The sequence below is a fragment of the Ranitomeya variabilis genome, chromosome 5 (assembly GCF_051348905.1).
Source record: "Ranitomeya variabilis isolate aRanVar5 chromosome 5, aRanVar5.hap1, whole genome shotgun sequence".
NCBI lineage: Eukaryota > Metazoa > Chordata > Amphibia > Anura > Dendrobatidae > Ranitomeya > Ranitomeya variabilis.
This window is the reverse complement of record NC_135236.1, coordinates 242,595,660-242,616,149: the sequence shown is the minus strand read 5'-3', so window position 1 is coordinate 242,616,149 and position 20,490 is coordinate 242,595,660. Positions and strand designations below refer to the sequence as shown.

Genomic DNA, 20,490 nt, shown 5'->3' with positions numbered 1-20,490 from the left:
GAAATTTTTGACTGCTAGTGTGTTTAGTTTCATACCATATGGTCGGCAGTTGTTTCCTGATCATGGTCTGTGTCATGATTCCCCAATGGCATGGGAACATCAGAAACACAAAATAACAGACTAGCCCTCGGGTGATGGAAACTCAAGCTGACCGTGACCTAAATCTACCACACAACTAACAGTAGCCAGGAAGCATTCCTACGGCTGCCTAGATGCCATGCGCCAGCCAAAGAACTAACTACGCCTGGAAGAGGAAGGAACAGACCTGGCTTACCTCTAGTGAAATTCCCCAAAGATGATAGTAGCCCCCACATATATTAACGGTGAGTTCAGAGGAAAAGACATACACAGTATGAAGGTAGATTTAGCAAAGCGAGGTCCACTTACTAGATAGAGGAAGGATACAAAAGAGGACTTCACGGTCAGCTGAAAAACCCTTTCAAAAACCCATCCTGAAATTACTTTAAGACTCCTGTGTCAACTCATGACACAGGAGTGGCAATTTCAGTCCACAAGGGCTTCCAGTAACAGGAAATGACAAACTGTAAACTGGACAAAAAATACAAAACAAAAAGGACAAGAGTCCACTTAGCTGATCAGCAGACTGGTAGCAGGAACATGCAACTGAAAGACTCAGGTTACAATGATGACCGGCAAGGAAGTGACTGGAGAGCAAGGCTAAATAGGGAACTCCCAAAACTGATGGAAGCAGGTGAGCTGAGGAAGAAAAGAACACACAAGTCTCCAGTACCACCAGCCACCACTAGGGGAGCCCAAAAAGCGGATCACAACAGGTCTGGATATACATGCATTGAGGCACCTGTGTTTCTTCTTTTTTGCACTTTTGCTTATGGGTATCTCTGCATGATTATGTATTTAACAATCTCCTCTTACAACCTTGACCCTAGCCCAACTCTATCCCTAACATTAGCCCAACCCTAACTTTAGCCCAACCCTAACTTTATCCAACCTCTAACTTTAGCCCAACTCTTACCCTAATGGAAAAATGAAAATAAATACTTTTTTAATTTTATTATTTTTGCCTAACTAAGGGGGTGATAAGGGGGGTTTGATTTATATTTTTTCTTATTTTGAACACTATGATAGGGTCTATCACAGTGATCAAATTGAACCAATAGGAAAAATTTCCTATTGTTGTCAGGTGCTGGCCGGAAGATCTCGGAGGGTGCACTGCACATGCGCCTGACATTTTCTCCTGGAAGAAGATGCCGGTGGCCCGGGGGTTACCTCATATTTTTACAATTCTGACCACTGTCACTTTATGAAGTTACAGCTCTAGAACGCTTCAACATATCCCACTGATTCTGAGATTGTTTTTTGTGACATTTTGTACTTATTGTATGCTTCTTTTACACTTGCCGTTGTTTTGCGTCCTGTTTTTGTGGACCCAATAGATATCTATTGGGCAATAAAAACGGGCCACAATAATTCCACAGAGCGCCGTATGCCGTATGGCCACGAGGGCCGTATTTACGGGCACAAAAAAATATCGAGACTGCTCGATATTTTTCATGGCTCACGGACAACGGAAGCTTTTTTTGCGGTGCACCGTGAATACCGTTTTTGTGGAACGCAATTTTTTCAAATACTTTTTCCATAGTATTGGAAACCAGAAAAACAGTGATCCACAAGTTTTTTGCTGTCCGTTATTACAGCAGACCGTGAAAATTGCGGCATTACGGCCCGCAAAAATGGGCCGCAAAAAAAGCGGCAAGTGTAAAATAAGCCATAGTTGTAAAATTTCTTCAATATAGCTTGTTTTTATTTATGAAAAAAATGGAAATTTGGCAAAATTTTGAAAATTTTGCAATTTTCAAACTTTTAATTTTTGTACCCTTAAAGTAAACCCTCATTTTTTTAACAAAATTTACAAAACCAATTTTTAAGGGACCACCTCACATTTGAAGTGAGTTTGAAAATAACCAAAAGTGACACCATTCTAAAACCTGCGCCCTTCAAGGTGCACAAAACCACATTCAAGATTATTAACCCTTCAAGTGCTTTACGAGAACTAAAGCAATGTGGAAGGAAAAAATGAACATTTTAATTTTTCATAAAAAAATTACTTTGGAGCCATTTTTTTTATTTTCACAAGAGTATCAGGAAAAAATGGACCACAAAATTTGTTGTTCAATTTCCCCTGAGTACACCAAAGCCCATTATGTGGGGAAAAGCCACTGTTTGGGCACATGGCAGGGCTCAGAAGGGAGGGAGCACTGTTTGACTTTTTGAACGTAAAATTGGCTTTAATCAATGATGGCGGTATGTCATATTTGGAGACCCCTTGATGCACCTAAACAGTGAAACCCCAATCCTAACTACAAACCTAACCCCAACACACCCCAAACTCTAACTTTTGCCCAACCCTAACCCTAGCCCAACCCTAACCCTAGCCCAACCTTAGCTTTAGCCCAACCCTCACTTTAGCCCAACCCTAACTTTAGCCCAACTCTACCCCAAGCCCCAATCTTAACCCTAGCCCAACCCTAACCCTAACTTTAGCCCAACCCTAACTTTAGCCTAACTCTAACCCTAATGGAAAAATGGAAATAAATACGTTTTTTATTTTATTGTTTTTACCTAACTAAGGGGGTAATTAATGGAGCTTTGATTTACTTTTTTTACTTTAATCATTGTGATAGGTTCTATTACAGTGATCAAAATGAACCGAAAAATTTACTTTTGTCGCCGAGTGCCATCCGGCAGATCTCGGCTGGCGCATGCACAGTGCATGATTTGCATTTTCTTACCAGAAGAAGATGCTGCCGGCTGGAGGACATCATGGGGGATGCAGGAGAATCTAGGGACACCAGACCTGAGGTACCAGGGGGGATCAGGGTACCCCATTTATCTCTCTGCCATCACATCAGAGGAGAGAGAAATGAAATGGGAAATCAGACTTTTTTTTCGCGGTTGCTGTGATTCCATGAATAATGGTGATCCCAACACTGGGGCCGGTAAAAACTGACCTGATCATGTTCTCTGGGGTCTCAGCTACCCCCGGTAGCCAAGACCCCAGAGAAATTCTGACACATACTTATAGCACTTATTTCTCAGTGCCATGAAAAAGCGGTGCTGAGGCATAAGTACCTTTTACTGCTGCCATTAAAAGGCATATCAGCGGTTGTTAAGGGGTTAACGGACTCCTAAAAGTCAAAAGTTAAAAATCTTGCAGAGGGAGGCACAAAAAATGTGAGGTAAAAAAGATGCATAACTGACAAAAAGTTTGGAAGAATCAAATGTGAAATCACCAGAAACCCAATATCCTCCTGTTCTGTTATATTCCAGACAATAATTCTCCACACAAATAGTTAACTTAGGGAGAAAAAAACTCACTTTTATTTTCCTAAATGTTCAGATTTCAGATTTATTAACATTTCAGATTGATCAAAACTACTGTAGTTGTTCAATAATAAAATTAAAATTAATCATCAAAATATAAATTGTCTAATAATTGTGCACACAGTTTATAGTGTTCTATACTTATACCTTAGTGTGGCTCCATAGGCTTTGACAACAGCCATTTCTGGGTCACACAGTGCTGTGTGAGGCATAGTGTTTCTGAAGAGTGCTGACATCAGTAACATTACTGCTCATCAGAGTCGCTGAGCAATTTACGCTCTGCGTGACCTGTCGATTCTGATGAGCAGTGACATTACTGATGTCAGCGCTCTTCAGAATTGCCTGGTCTCACTCAGCACCTGGAAGTGGCTGTTGGAGGACTGAATATACTTTGCTGGATTCGCTTGAACTACATCGGACCTGTATGGAAACATTTTTTTTTTTTAATAAAGTGGTGAACAAGGGAAAGAGATTTTGCTTTATTTCTGTCTTTTGTCTGTATGTTCTTTTCATGTTTCAATTCGCTGGACTAAATCAGATTTGCTGGACTACACTGGACATAAGTGGGATTTTTTAAAAATAAAGTGCTAAACTAAGGAAAGTATCGGGATGTGTTTATTTAAATAAAGTATTTTTTTGTGTGTCATTCTTTTTTTCAAAGGCTTAGTAATGGGGGTGTCTGGTAGATTTCTCTTCATTACTAACACCAGGGCTTGATGTCAGCTGTGTTTTTGTACAGATCACAGCTGACATCAACCCCAAGTCCCATTACTGCAATTGATACCACACTAGGGCATCAGGAAGAACTAAGACAAAGCACCAGAATTGGAGCATCTCATGTGATGTGCCATTTCTGGGGCAGATGCATGCTGATATTTTTAAGCAAGGAAGTGGCCAATAACCATGGACCTTCCTAGCCTGATTGATAGCATCAGCTCTCAGCTGCCTGCTTTACTTTTGCTGGTGCCAAAAATCGGAGAGACCCCACATAATTTTTTAAATGTATGTCTTTACTAGGTTAATATACATACAGTAAGCTACACATGCAAGCCACAAATTGCATATCTAACAGATACCAATTATCTATCTATCTATCCATCTGTCTATCTATCATTAGTGATGAGAGAGTGTACTTGTTGCTTGGGTTTTCCCGAGCACGTTCGGGTGATCTCCGAGTATTTGTTAGTGTTTGGAGATTTAGTTTTCATCACCTCAGCTGAATGATTTACAGCTACTACCCAGCCTGAGTACATGTGTGGGTTGCCTGGTTGCTAGGGAATCCCCACATGTATTCAATCTGTCTATCAGCTGTAGATCATTCAGTTGCCATGATGAAAACTAAATCTCCGAGCAGCCCTAAATACTGGGAGGTCATCCGAGCGTGCTCGGGAAAACCCGAGCAACAAGTACACTTCCTCATCACTATCTATCATCTATCTATTTATAATAATAATATTTTTTATTTATATAGCGCCAACATATTCCGCAGCGCTTTACAACTTATAGAGGGGACTTGTACAGACAATAGACATTACATCATAACAGAAATCACAGTTCAAAACAGATACCAGGAGGAATGAGGGCCCTGCTCGCAAGCTTACAAACTATGAGGAAAAGGGGAGACACGAGAGGTGGATATTTATTTATCTTTGAATATCTTTAACACATATAAATCTGTCATTTCTATTCTGCATTCTATTCTGGTACGTGTCACAACGATTCCACATGGATGTCACACAGCTGTAATCCGTGTGCTGTACATATTGCCTTATATTGGCTGTTGTCATCAATGCTGGCTGGAAATAAATGGGCGTGTTTACATGTGGGTCACACAGAACATGTGTCCATGTGAAAACACAGCATGTGTGCAGCCCCATAGTTTATAATGGGGAGGAGTAGATACATGGATACTAATAAACTGAACATGAGTCAACAGTGTGATGCAGCATAAAAAAAAGCAAATTCAATTCTGGGATGTATTAACAGAAGCATACAGTCTAGATCACGCAAAGTCATTATTGCCCTCTACTCCTCTTTGGTCAGACCTCATCTGGAATACTGTGTCCAGTTTTTGGCACCACATTTTAAAAAAGACATCAACAAACAGGAGCAAGGTCAGAGAAAAACGATCAGATTGGTGACTGGTCTGCAAACCATGTCCTATGAGGTACTGTTACAGGATTTTGGAATGTTTAGCTTCCAAAAAAGAAGACTGAGAGGAGACTTAATAGCTGTCAACAAATATCTCAAGGGCTGTCACATTGTGGAAGGATCATCTTTATTCTCATTTGCACAAGGAAAGGCTAGGAGCAATGGGATGAAACTGAATGGGAACAGACACAGATTAGATATTTGAAAAAACTTTTTGACAGTTAGAGTGATCAATGAGTGGAGCAGGCTGCCACGAGAGGTGGTGAGTAGTGTTCAGCATTCCGATACCACAAGTATCGGGTATCGGCCGATACTTGCGGGTATCGGAATTCCGATACCGAGATCCGATACTTTTGTGATATCGGGAATCGGTATCGGGATTAATATCAATGTGTAAAAGAAAGAATTAAAATAAAAAATATTGATATACTCACCTCTGCGACGCAGCCTGCAGCTTACCGAGGGAACCGGCAGCCTTCTTTGCTTAAAATGCGCGCGTTTACTGCCTTCCGTGACGTCACGGCTTCTGATTGGTCGCGTGCCGCCCATGTGACCGCGACGCGACCAATCACAACAAGCCGTGACGTAATTTTCAGGTCCTGATGCCTAATTCTAGGCATTCAGGATTTGAAAATGACGTCACGGCTTGTGATTGGTCGCGTGCCGCCCATGTGACTGCGACGCGACCAATCACAAGCCGTGACGTAATTTTCAAATCCTGAATGCCTAGAATTAGGCATCAGGACCTGAAAATTACGTCACGGCTTGTTGTGATTGGTCGCGTCGTGGTCACATGGGCGGCACGCGACCAATCAGAAGCCGTGACGTCACGGAAGGCAGTAAATGCGCGCATTTTAAGCAAAGAAGGCTGCCGGTTCCCTCGGTAAGGTGCAGGCTGCGTTGGAGAGGTGAGTATATCAATATTTTTTATTTTAATTCTTTATTTTACACATTAATATGGATCCCAGGGCCTGAAGGAGAGTTTCCTCTCCTTCAGACCCTGGGAACCATCAGGGATACCGTCCGATACTTGAGTCCCATTGACTTGTATTGGTATCGGGTATCGGTATCGGATTAGATCCGATACTTTGCCGGTATCGGCCAATACTTTCCGATACCGATACTTTCAAGTATCGGACAGTATCGCTCAACACTAGTGGTGAGTTCTCCTTCCATGGAAGTTTTCAAACAGAGGCTGGACAGATATCTGTCTGGTATGATTTAGTGAATCGTGCTTTGAGCAGGGGTTGGACCAGATGACCCAGGAGGTCCCTTCCAGCACTATTATTCTATGATTCTATGATTCTATGTCTACAGTACGTGTGAAAATTGATGCCACATGTACGTGTCTCCAGGACATGTGAAGGGGGCCTAAGGTTGTATTAAGTTCTTGAAAGTGGTTTAACCCCTTTCTGACCTCAGACGGGATAGTACGTCCGAGGTCAGATCCCCTGCTTTGATGCAGGGCTCTGCGGTGAGCCCGCATCAAAGCCGGGACATGTCAGCTGTTTTGAACAGCTGACATGTGCACGCAATAGCGGCGGGTGAAATCGCAATTCACCCACCGCTATTAACTAGTTAAATGCCGCTGTCAAGCGCAGACAGCGGCATTTAACCAGCGCTTCCGGCCGGGTGGCTGGAAATGAGCGTATCGCCGACCCCGTTACATGATCGGAGGTCGGCGATGCTTCTGAATAGTAACCATAGAGGTCCTTGAGACCTCTATGGTTACTGATCCCCGGCAGCTGTGAGCGCCACCCTGTGGTCGGCGCTCACAGCACACCTGCATTTCTGCTACATAGCAGCGAACATCAGATCGCTGCTATGTAGCAGAGGCGATCACATTGTGCCTGCTTCTAGCCTCCCATGGAGGCTATTGAAGCATGGCAAAAGTAAAAAAAAAAAAGTCAAAAAAATGTGAAAAAAATAAAAAAAAATAAAAGTTTAAATCACCCCCCTTTTGCCCCATTCAAAATAAATCAATAAAAAAATAATCAAACCTACACATATTTGGTATTGCCGTGTTCAGAATCACCCAATCTATTAAAAAAAAAGCATTAACCAGATCGCTAAACGACGTAACGAGAAAAAAATTAGAAACACCAGAATTACGTTTTTTTGGTTGCCGCAACATTGCATTAAAATGCAATAACGGGCGATCAAAAGAACGTATCTGCACCGAAATGGTATCATTAAAAATGCCTGCTCAGCACGCAAAAAATAAGCCTTCAACCGACCCCAGGTCATGAAAAATGGAGACGCTACGAGTATCGGAAAATGGCGCAATTTTTTTTTTTTTAGCAAAGTTTGGAATTTTTTTTCACCACTTAAATAAAAAATAACCTAGTCACATTAGGTGTCTATGAACTCGTACTGACCTGGAGAATCATAATGGCAGGTCAGTTTTAGCATTTAGTGAACCTAGCAAAAAAGCCAAAAAAAACCCCAGTGTGGGACTGCACGTTTTTTTCCAATTTCACCACACATGGAATTTTTTTCCCGTTTTCTAGCACCCGACATGGTAAAACCAATGATGTCGTTCAAAAGTACAACTCATCCCGCAAAAAATAAGCCCTCACATGGCCAAACTGACGGAAAAATAAAAAGTTATGGCTCCGGGAAGGAGGGGAGCGAAAAACGAACACGGAAAAATGGAAAATCCCAAGGTCATGAAGGGGTTAATAAAGTCCAAGAAACTTTTTACAGTGTTACATCTTTTCAGGGCAATTATATTCTTTGCTGTACTTAAAAGGAACCTGTCAGCTGTTTTGGCCGATACAAGATGCGGCCACAGCCTTTCAGGGCTTATCTACATCATTCTGTAATACTGTAGATAAGCCCCAAATCCGACCTATAAGTGAATAAAAAGCATTAAGCTACTTACGGGTAGCGGCATTTTTCGGAGGCCCATGACAGCACCACGAGAGAGGGGATCCGCCCCTTTAGGAACAGGAAACCCACAGATACAAAAGGGCGGCACCTCTCCCACGCATCAGTTGGATTACAGAGCCTGAGAGGACTACCGCAGTTAATGACAAGCAAACACAATATTGCATACAATTAAACACAATGACTTTAATAAAGTAACACACGTGAGAAGATAACATTTCTTCTTTAAATTATTTAGTTATTTATAACTCCAAGATGTGCAACCCCATGTGAAAAGGGAGGGAACTAAGGGTGCTGTCATGGGCCTCCGAAAAATGCCGCTACCCGTAAGTAGCTTAATGCTTTATTCGGACTCCCATGACAGCACCACGAGAGATTTACAGAGATGTAAGCCATTTTTAGGGAGGGACCACAGCCTGCAGCACCCTTAACCCGAAGGTGAGATCTGAGGAGAACCCCAAGTCCAATCTATAGTGTTTGAAAAAGGTGGAAGGGGATGACCATGTGGCCGCCTTACATATCTGGTCGACCGACACTCCAGACCTCTCTGCCCAGGATGACGCCATGGCTCGGGTGGAATGTGCCCTCAGATTCTGCGGAGCCGGACCCCCACCTGTCGTGTAAGCAAGAGAGATAGCCTCCCTAATCCATTTAGCTAGTATGTATTTAGATGCTCTAGCCCCTTTCCTTGGACCTTGGAAGGACAGGAATAGTGCATTATCCTTCTTCCAATCATTAGTGACCGAAATATATTGAAGAAGGCATCTCCTGACATCTAAGGTATGGAGCTCCCTTTCTTTAGGGTTAGAAGGATTAGGGACAAACGAAGGTAAAACTATCTCCTGCGACCTGTGAAACTGGGATACTACTTTTGGTAAGTAGGCTGGGTCCGGTCTAAGGATAACTCTATCCTGGAGAAATTCTATATACGGGGGAAGTCTAGAGAGTGCCTGGATGTCTCCTATCCTGCGAGCTGATGTTATAGCTACTAGGAAAGCTGTTTTAAGAGACAACATCCTGACTGAGGCTTCATTCAACGGCTCAAAAGGGGGTTTTGTCAAAGAAGAAAGGACAAGATTTAAATCCCATGGTACCATTTTGTTTCTATAAAGTGGTCTAATTCTACCGACCGCCTTAATGAATCTCGACACCCAGTAGTTTCCCGCAATATTACATGAGAACAGGGCCCCAAGTGCAGAAACTTGTACTTTTAATGTGCTTGTGGAGAATTTTAACTCTAACCCTCTTTGCAAAAATTCCAATATTTGACGTATTGGTACACCATCATTAATATTAAATTCTGAGGAAGTTAAGAACTTTCTCCAGGTTCTGGAGTAGATTCTTGTTGTTATTGGCTTTCTACTTCTTAAAAGGGTATCGACCAATTTAGGAGAGAAGCCTTTATTTTCTAACAATGACCGCTCAAACTCCAAGCCGTCAAATGAAGTCCCTTCACTTGTGGATGGAGTATCGGCCCCTGGGAGAGTAAATTTGGGATGTCTGGAAGTACCCAGGGATCGCCCACTGACATCGTCCTGAGCCATGAAAACCAGGTTCTCCTGGGCCAAAAGGGAGCAATCAGAATGAGTCTCGCACGATCTTCTCTGACCTTCCTCACCACTAGAGGTAGTAGGTTCAGTGGCGGGAAGGCGTAGGCCAGAGAAAAATCCCATTTTATGAGGAATGCGTCCACTGCCAGTGGATTTTCCCTGGGATTTAGGGAACAAAAGTTTTTTACTTTTTTGTTTTCTCTTGTGGCAAATAGGTCCACTACCGGTTGACCCCATAAGCGAACAATCTGTTTGAAGATGTCTCCGTTTAAAGACCATTCTCCTTGCTTTAGAACATTGCGGCTGAGAAAGTCCGCTTTTATGTTGTCTTTTCCTGTGATGTGCAGAGCAGTCAAAGATTGTAAATTCCCTTCTGCCATCCGGAGGAGACGATCTGTGATCTGCATCAGAGCCTCGGAGTGTGTCCCTCCTTGATGATTTATATAGGAGACTGCCACCCGGTTGTCTGAGAGGATCCTGACGTGGTGGCCCTGCAGATACATGAGGAGGTTTTTAACTGACAATTCGATTGCTAATAATTCTCTCTGATTGGAAGAGGATGTTGAGTATGGTTCCCATTGGCCTTGCACTACAATGTCATTCATGTGAGCCCCCCAACCTGAGGAGCTGGCATCCGTAGTCACAACCCGGGACACGTCTATCATCCAGGGAACACCTGCTGACAAATTATCCCTATCCAGCCACCAACTTAGGGATTTGAGAGTCGCTGGTTCTAACGTTATTTTTTCCTCTAATACACCCCTCAAGATCCTATCTTTAACCAAAATCTCTTTCTGGAGGGATCTAGTGTGAAAGTGTGCCCACCTTACCGCTGGAATGCACGATGTGAGGGACCCCAACAGGGACATAGCTTGCCGCAGGGTCATAGAGGGTGTATTTACTGCTTTCAGTACCTGATGCTGAATCTGAGATAGTTTGTTTTCCGGAAGATAACACTGTTGTGTAGTTGAATCTAGTACTAAGCCCAGAAACTTCTGAATTTTTTGAGGCTGTAATCGAGATTTTTCAAAATTAATTATCCAGCCCAGGCGTTCCAACTTAACCCTAGTTAGTTCTAGTTGGGACAAACAGTGTTCTACCGAGTTACCTATTATGAGGAAATCGTCCAGGTATGGGACAATAAGGACATTAGATTCTCGCAAGTGAGCCATCACCTCTGCCACTATTTTTGTGAATACTCTAGGGGCTGATGTTATACCGAAAGGAAGAGCTCTGTACTGAAAATGATAAACAACCCCTTCCATTAATACTGCTACCCTCAAGAACTGCTGGAAATCCACATGAATAGGTATGTGGTAATAGGCATCCTTTAAGTCGACTACCACCATAAAGCAGTTTTTAAACAGTATCTTTATTGTCGAGCTGATGGACTCCATCTTAAAGGTATGCTTAACCAAAAAACTATTAAGATGTCTGAGATTTATAATGGTTCTATACGAGTTATCAGGTTTTTTAATGAGAAACAAGGGAGAATAGAATCCCTTCCCTCTATCAGTCTCTGGAACCTGTGTAAGAACATTTTTAGAACAGAGAGACCAAACTTCTTCTTCTAGAGCAGATTGTTCTAGGGGATTAGAACGTAAGGGCGTTAACATAAATTTATCCCGTGGGGTATGGCAAAACTCAAGAGTAAGACCTCTAGAAATAGTATCTTGCACCCAGACACTATTCGTGATCTCTGACCATTCTGAACCAAAATGTAAAAGTCTGCCCCCCACCGGGGCTTCTAGTCATTTGTCCTCCTTCTTCCTTTCTTTTGAGGAACGACGGAACATATATCCCGTACCTCGTCTACGTCTGTCGTCCCACCTAGACCGATCCCTTGAAGGTGAAAAGGTACGCTTCCCTCCGCGACCGAACCTTCTTTTATTAAAGGGACGACGGTAGGACCCCAGCAGGTTGGGGAACTTCTTTTTGTCATCTCCCGCTTTCTCTAGGAGATCATCTAAGGTGGGCCCGAATAGATACTCCCCTTTACATGGAATGATGCAGAGTTTTGATTTTGACTGTATATCGCCTGGCCAACATTTCAGCCAAAGGGCCCTTCTGGCCACATTCGAGAGACCTGCTGCCCTAGCAGCCATTTTGACAGAGTCAATAGACGCATCTGATAAGAAAGCAGCTGCTTCTTGGATCAGTGGTAAGGCAGTCAGGATAGAATCCCTTGATGCACCTTCTTTTAACTGAGTCTCTAATTGTTCCAACCAGACCATCATTGATCTGGCTGTACAGGTTGAAGCCACCGCAGGCCTTAAAGAACCGGCCGCCATCTCCCAGGTAGTTTTTAGAAAGGTATCCGCTTTTCTATCAAGGGGGTCCTTAAGGGTCCCCATGTCCTCAAAGGGGAGAGAGGCCCGTTTGGCCACTTTGGCTATTGCCGCATCCAACTTAGGGGCTTTTTCCCAGTTGGTGACTGCAGGATCATCAAACGGATATCTGCGTTTCTGCGCTGGAGGTAACGAACCCTTTCTCTCAGGTTTTTTCCACTCTTTATTGATAAGAGCCTGGATTTTTTCATTGAGCGGGAAGACTCTGCGTTTTTTCTGCTCCAACCCACTGAACATAATTTCCTCCTTGGAAAGTTGGGGTCTCGGTTCCGTTATGCCCATCGTCCCTCTGACCGCCTTGACCAGCTTATCTACTCGTTCGAGGGGTAGACAGAAACGGGCGGTGTCCTCATCCGAGGAAGAGGATGACGCAGCTGAACCGGAGAAAACTTCCTCCTTATCCTCTTCTACTGAAGAATCGGAGAGTAACGGAGCTTTGGATTTCCTTGAGCAAAACCCTTTAAGGATTGTCTGACCTCCATTCTGATCATCTCCTTTAAGCTGGTGGTCATAGTAAGGGATTCCTCCGCCACCTGAGGGGGGTAAGTAAAGCAATCTAATCCCTGTAGATATAATGCTCTCCCCCTCTCCCCTTTCCTGAGACCTCACCGTCTGCTGTATACAGGGGCCACATAACTTTTTAGGGCACGAATCAGGTAGGGGAACCCCGCAGATTCCACATTCCCTGTGTTTCGCCTTCCCGGCACATTTCTTCCCCTATAATGGAACATATGAGGGGAATCATGTCACTGAGTGAACTTTCACGAAGATCACTTACCAGCGCTGCCCAAAGAAAAAGTACCGGAATACGAGGGGGATTTCTCCTGGCTGACGTTCCAGACCCCTGTCTGGAGGTGCTTTTGTGGCCAGACTCACTGCTCCTTCTGTCGCGATCCTTCTCTTTAGGCTTCTGGGACACCTCTTCCTGAAGCTGCACGTGCTCGTCCTCCATCTTTACCAGATATGAGGCCAGAAGCAAGGGATCACGATCCGGAGTTCTTTTTATAGCCCCTCCTCCGGTCAGCAGCTGTGCCTAGCGCTCCCCTGATTGATTTTTCCGGCCTCCCCTGGTGCAGGCGGTTTTCTCTAGGGCTGAGAGCGCCGGCGACGCTATACCGGTGGGCGCCGCCATCTTGGATACACTGCGCATGCGCAGGACCCTGGAAACCCGGAAGTGACTGCCGACTCCTCCCCCGACGTCACCCGGGCTCCCGGCGCTTTACCATCAGCGCGCAGAGCGGCGAGGACGCCGGACAGAGCCGCAGCACCCCGGGTTGCGCCCCCAAGCGCCGCCGCACACAGAGACCCCAGCCACCTTCAGCAGGAGGAGACCCCAGGGAAATACTCACCCGGCGCTGGCTTGGAGACAGGACACCACCGGCGACCGCTCCCTGCTGAAATGCCACCGCCATGCAGCCCTATCAGGACCATCGTGGCATCATCCAGGAATTCCGCACCGGCCGAGGTAGGAGACCCTCTCGCTACCTGAGTCGGCCGGCCGGCCTGGGATCCTCTTGTAAATTCTGTAGGATCCCGTCCCATTAGGAACAGGAAACCAACTGATGCGTGGGAGAGGTGCCGCCCTTTTGTATCTGTGGGTTTCCTGTTCCTAAAGGGGCAGATCCCCTCTCTCGTGGTGCTGTCATGGGAGTCCGAATAAATAATTTTTATTATACTCACCTGCAGGGCAGTCCATTCTAAAGGATGTAGTAGACAAAAAACTTGGCACTCAGCTTAAGGTTCTTGAATGAAACTGTATTTTAATGAGATCCAAAAAGTGGTACAATCCAGGATGTTTCGGTCACACCTTGACCTTCCTCAATGTACCGACTGTTTCACTCTGTTTTAGGTTCAGAATTCAGTGGATCCAGGTGCTTCACCTCATGGAGGACCTAACCCTCACAGTCACCACTGACAGACTTGTATGGATAACTGGTGGACACCGGATCCACCTGCCCCATTTGTGAGATTCCAAAATCATGAGTGATAGATTGATTAAAAGGATCCACTAGATTCTGAAACAAAAACAGAGTGAAACAGTCGGTACATTGAGGAAGGTCAAGGTGTGATCGAAACGTCCTGGATTGTACCATTTTTTAGATCTCATTAAAATACAATTCAAGAACCTTAACCCCTTCCCAGCATTTGACGTACTATCCCGTCGAGGTGGGGTGGGCCCATATGACATGGGATAGTACGTCATACGCGATCGGCCGCGCTCACGGGGGGGAGCGCGGCCGATCGCGGCCGGGTGTCGGCTGCATATCGCAGCTGACATCCGGCACTATGTGCCAGGAGCGGTCACGGACTGCCCCCGGCACATTAACCCCTGGCACACCGCGATCAAACATGATCGCAGTGTACCGGCGGTATAGGGAAGCATCACGCAGGGAGGGGGCTCCCTGCGGGCTTCCCTGAGACCCCCGAAGCAACGCGATGTGATCGCGTTGCTCCGAGGGTCTCCTACCTCCTTCCTCGCTGCAGGTCCCGGATCCAAGATGGCCGCGGCATCCGGGTCCTGCAGGGAGAAAGGTGGCTTACCGAGTGCCTGCTCAGAGCAGACGCTGGTAAGCCTGCACCGATGTAAGTGAGATCGGTGATCTGACAGAGTGCTGTGCACACTATCAGATCATCGATCTGTAATGTCCCCCCCTGGGACAAAGTAAAAAAGTAAAAAAAAAAATTTCCACATGTGTAAAAAAAAAAAATTCCTAAATAAATAATAATAATAAAAAAATATTATTCCCATAAATACATTTCTTTATCTAAATAAAAAAAACAAAACAATAAAAGTACACATATTTAGTATCGCCGCGTCCGTAACGACCCAACCTATAAAACTGCCCTACTAGTTAACCCCTTCAGTAAACACCGTAAGAAAAAAAAAAAACGAGGCAAAAAGCAACGCTTTATTACCATACCGCTGAACAAAAAGTGGAATAACACGCGATCAAAAAGACGGATATAAATAACCATGGAACCGCTGAAAACGTCATCTTGTCCCGCAAAAAACAAGCCGCCATACAGCATCATCAGCAAAAAAATAAAAAAGTTATAGTCCTGAGAATAAAGCGATACCAAAATAATTATTTTTTCTATAAAATAGTTTTTATCGTATAAAAGCGCCAAAACATAAAAAAATGATATAAATGAGGTATCGCTGTAATCGTACTGACCCGAAGAATAAAACAGCTTTATCAATTTTACCAAATGCAGAACGGTATAAACGCCTCTCCTAAAAGAATTTCATGAATAGCTGGTTTTTGGTCATTCTGCCTCACAAAAATCGGAATAAAAAGTGATCAAAAATGGTCACGTGTCCGAAAATGTTATCAATAAAAACGTCAACTCGTCCCGCAAATAACAAGACCTCACATGACTCTGTGGACCAAAATTTGGAAAAATTATAGGTCTCAAATTGTGGAGACGCAAAAACTTTTTTGCTATAAAAAGCATCTTTTATTGTGTGACAGCTGCCAATCATAAAAATCCGATATAAAAAACGCTATAAAAGTAAATCAAACCCCCCTTCATCACCCCCTTAGTTAGGGAAAAATAATACAATTAAAAAATGTATTTATTTCCATTTTCCCATTAGGGCTAGGGTTAGGGTTAGGGCTAGGGTTAGGGTTTGGGCTAAAGTTAGGGTTAGGGCTAGGGTTAGGGTTGGAGGTAAAGTTAGGGTTAGGGTTTGGATTACATTTACGGTTGGGATTAGAGTTGGGTTTAGAATTATGGGTGTGTCAGGGTTAGGGGTGTGGTTAGGGTTACCGTTGTGATTAGGGTTAGAGGTGTGTTTGGGTTAGGGTTTCAGGTAGAATTGGGGAGTTTCCACTGTTCAGGCACATCAGGGGCTCTCCAAACGCGACATGGCGTCCAATCTCAATTCCAGCCAATTCTGCATTGAAAAAGTAAAACAGTGCTCCTTTCCTTCCGAGCTCTCCCGTGCGTCCAAAAAGGGGTTTACCCCAACATATAGGTTATCAGCGTACTCGGGACAAATTGAACAACAACTTCTGGGGTCCAAGTTCTCATGTTATCCTTGGGAAAATAAAAATTTGGGGGGCTAAAAATCATTTTTTTGGAAAAAAAATATGTTTTATTTTCACGGCTCTGCGTTGTAAACTGTAGTGAAACACTTGGGGGTTCAAAGTTCTCACAACATATCTAGATAAGTTCCTTGGGAGGTCTAGTTTCCAATATGGGGTCACTTGTGTGGGATTTGTACTGTTTGGGTTCATCAGGGGCTCTGCAAATGCAACGTGACGCCTGCAGACCAATCCATTTAAGTCTGCATTCCAAATGGCGCTCCTTCCCTTCCGAGCTCTGTCATGCGCCCAAACAGTGGTCCCCCCACATAGGGGGTATCAGCGTACTCAGGACAAATTGAGCAACAACTTTTAGGGTCCAATTTATTCTGTAACCCTTGTAAAAATACAAAGCTGGGGGCTAAAAAATCATTTTTGTGAAAAAAAAAGAATTTTTATTTTCACGGCTCTGCGTTCTAATCTGTAGTGAAACACTTGGGGGTTCAAAGCTCTCAAAACACATCTAGATAAGTTCCTTATGGGGTCTAATTTCCAAAATGGTGTCACTTGTGGGGGATTTCAATGTTTAGGCACATCAGCGGCTCTCCAAACGCAACATGGCGTCCCATCTCAATTCCAGTCAATTTTGCATTGAAAAGTCAAATGGCGCTCCTTCCCTTCGAAGCTCTGCCATGCGCCCAAACAATGGTTTACACCCACATATGGGGTATCAGCATACTCAGGACAAATTGCACAACATTTTTTGCCGTCCAATTTCTTCTCTTACCCTTGGGAAAATAAAAAATTGGGGGCGAAAAGATCATTTTTGTGAAAAAATATGATTTTTTATTTTTACGGCTCTGCATTATAAACTTCTGTGAAGCACTTGGTGGGTCAAAGTGCTCACCACACATCTAGATAAGTTCCTTAGGGGTCTACTTTCCCAAATGGTGTCACTTGTAGGAGGTTTCAATGTTTAGGCACATCAGGGGCTCTCCAAACGCAACATGGCGTCCCATCTCAATTCCAGTCAATTTTGCATTGAAAAGTCAAATGGCGCTCCTTTCCTTCCGAGCTCTGCCATGTGCCCAAACAGTGGTTTACCTCCACATATGGGGTATCAGTGTACTCAGGACAAATTGTACAATAACTTTGGGGGTCCATTTTCTCCTGTTACCCTTGGTAAAATAAAACAAATTGGAGCTGAAATAAATTTTGTGTGAAAAAAAATTAAATGTTCATTTTTATTTAAACATTCCAAAAATTCCTGTGAAACACCTGAAGGGTTAATAAACTTCTTGAATGTGGTTTTGAGCACCTTGAGGGGTGCAGTTTTTAGAATGGTGTCACACTTTGGTATTTTCTATCATATAGACCTCTCAAAATGACTTCAAATGAGATGTGGTCCCCCAAAAAAAATGGTGTTGTAAAAATGAGAAATTTCTGGTCAAATTTTAACCCTTGTAACTCCCTAACAAAAAAATTTTGGTTCCAAAATTGTGCTGATGTAAAGTAGACATGTGGGAAATGTTACTTATTAAGTATTTTGCGTGACATATGTCTGTGATTTAAGGGCATAAAAATTCAAATTTGGAAAATTGCAAAATTTTCAAAATTTTCGCCAAATTTCCATTTTTTTCACAAATAAACGCAAGTTATATCGAATAAATTTTACCACTATCATGAAGTACAATATGTCACGAGAAAACAGTGTCAGAATCGCCAAGATCCGTTGAAGCGTTCCAGAGTTATAACCTCATAAAGGGACAGTGGTCAGAATTGTAAAAATTGGCCCGGTCATTAAGGTGCAAACCACCCTTGGGGGTGAAGGGGTTAAGCTGAGTGCCAAGTTTTCTGTCTACTATATACACTGGTTTGGGACCCTACTTGAGCACCTTATGGTAGTGCCATGGTTTTTCACTAGTATACAGTCCAATGGATGTGGCAGGTCCAGACCGCCCCCCGGGTGAGTAAAATAAAACTTATTTTTATTATCTTTCAGGTTGGATCGGGGGCTTATCTACAGCATTATAGAATGCTGTAGATAAGCCCTGAAAGGTGGTGGCCGCATCTTGTATTGGCTAAAACAGCTGACAGGTTCGCTTTAAAGTTCTCAGTGTATCGAAATTCAAATTTCAAAAGATGTAGTTTTCTCTAATAATTACCAAATGTTACCTCTTGCTCTAATATCTGATTTGTTATTTCATGGCCAATTCTACTATTTGGCCGAAATCCTCTTTAATATTTAATTAGACAGGACATGGCTAAGTAATTATACCATTATTTTCTCCATTCACTCTTGCAGGTGCTCTGAGTACATACTATGATGAAACTAGAAAGTGTTCTTAGCCAGAAATTATTACTATATGTTGTATTCATAATTTATATTTAAGTGGATATTCCGATCTTGGACATGTATATTATATCAACCAGATGTATTTCTAAATGATGTATTCCCGGCTCTGGAACCTGTACTTTTATCCAGAATGGGGTTCCATATGCACTCATGCACAGCATGCTTCATTCACCTGTTTAGGAGCTCTGAAAAGAACCAAACAATCATGCATGTTCTGTCGAGAGTTGCCATAAATGACAAGCATGGGAATATTAATTTATTCAATATTATAGTAAAGTTGGAGCAACACATTCATATGAATCTATATGTATGTCGCTATTACCTTTACATAATTATAAAATGTCCTATCGGGTATAACCAAATAAGTTCACCCCTTTCCCACCTACAGGAGAACATGCATACTTTTTAAGATCAATCTGAGTAAGCTTTATTTGTAATGTATTCATACATACAGGTTATAATCAACACGTTGACTCCAGTCTTACAAATGAATTCCAAGTTGTCCTCCAGTTCCTATCCTCATTAGTGCCACCAGGTATTTATGCCAGGTAATTTTTTAATTTATCTAATTAGTGTGCAATCAATGTAGCTATATATACTGTGGTCATAGCTCTTTCTTTAAGGGCCCCATATGGTATACAAAAACTGTTTCATAATGAACATCATTGTGATATTATTACAATTATCATTGAGCAATTGTAACTTGCATGATGATGATATTACATGGGTTAGTGTTAGGCAATATTTTTTTATGAAGCCTGCTCAGAGACAGTATAATCTATAGATTAACAGCAGACAAATAATTGAAATGATGACAATGTTGGTACCCAAGCATATTTCCTACAGTTTCTAAGCAGAAAGGCATAGAAATGAAAGCAAAAATGGATGGAAAAATTACCACATAAAGTATCATACACAATTTAAAAGATGATAAAACTAATTGTTTTGTATGATTGTATGCAGTTTTAAGAATTTACAATATTTTGATAGAAAGGTGGAATTGAAAAAGTTCTTGTTCTTGTCCCTTAATTCAATATCTGTACCAGCCTCATTCTCAGTTCACCACCACCATTTGCCACTTTCTAATACTTGAGTCTTGGGGTTTGTTCAAACTACGTTTGTTTGTTTTTCTGGTCTTTTTTTCTAAGGATGCACATCCAGCTCAAAATAAGGCTGGCACCAGCGGGCTCACCCTCTAAGGCTACGTTCACATTTGCGTTGTGCGCCGCAGCGTCGGCGCCGCAACGCACAACGCAAACAAAAACGCAGCAAAACGCATGCACAACGCTGCGTTTTGCGCCGCATGCGTCCTTTTTTTCATTGATTTTGGACGCAGCAAAAATGCAACTTGCTGCGTCCTCTGTGCCCGGACGCGTGCGCCGCAGTGACGCATGCAGCGCAAAACGCAAGTGCGACGCATGTCCATGCGCCCCCATGTTAAATATAGGGGCGCATGACGCATGCGGCGACGCTGTGGAGCCCGATGCTGCGGCGCAGACCGCAAATGTGAACGTAGACAAAGCAAGGTCCATGATCTTCATGCCACTGTATGAGATGAGGCGACTGACCACTCCTTGCTGGCTAGTACATAGTATCTGTAACAGGGGAACAGCAGCATTTTGTCACCCCTTGTTAGACAGATTAGACCACCACCTGTGGTTAGATACTAATTTTATCTCATGGCAATAGCTGCGCTGATGGTGACCACCTATTTTTAAATGTGGCAGTTGTTGGCCGTATGGGCGATTAAGAGACCTCACATATTGCACTTTTGTGTAGATCTAGCATAAATGTATGGAGTCAGA

The 20,490-nt window shown here is 43.2% G+C and overlaps 1 protein-coding gene across 2 annotated transcripts in view; it reads left to right on the top strand.

The window, feature by feature from the left end:
• Positions 1-20,490, top strand: part of LOC143775604 (dual oxidase 1-like) — a 325,016-nt gene that overhangs the window by 72,329 nt on the left and 232,197 nt on the right. For both annotated transcript variants that reach the window (XM_077263942.1, XM_077263940.1), the window contains one exon: positions 19,140-19,233. In XM_077263942.1, coding sequence (XP_077120057.1) covers positions 19,140-19,233 — 94 coding nt within the window. The remainder of the gene's footprint in view (positions 1-19,139; positions 19,234-20,490) is intronic.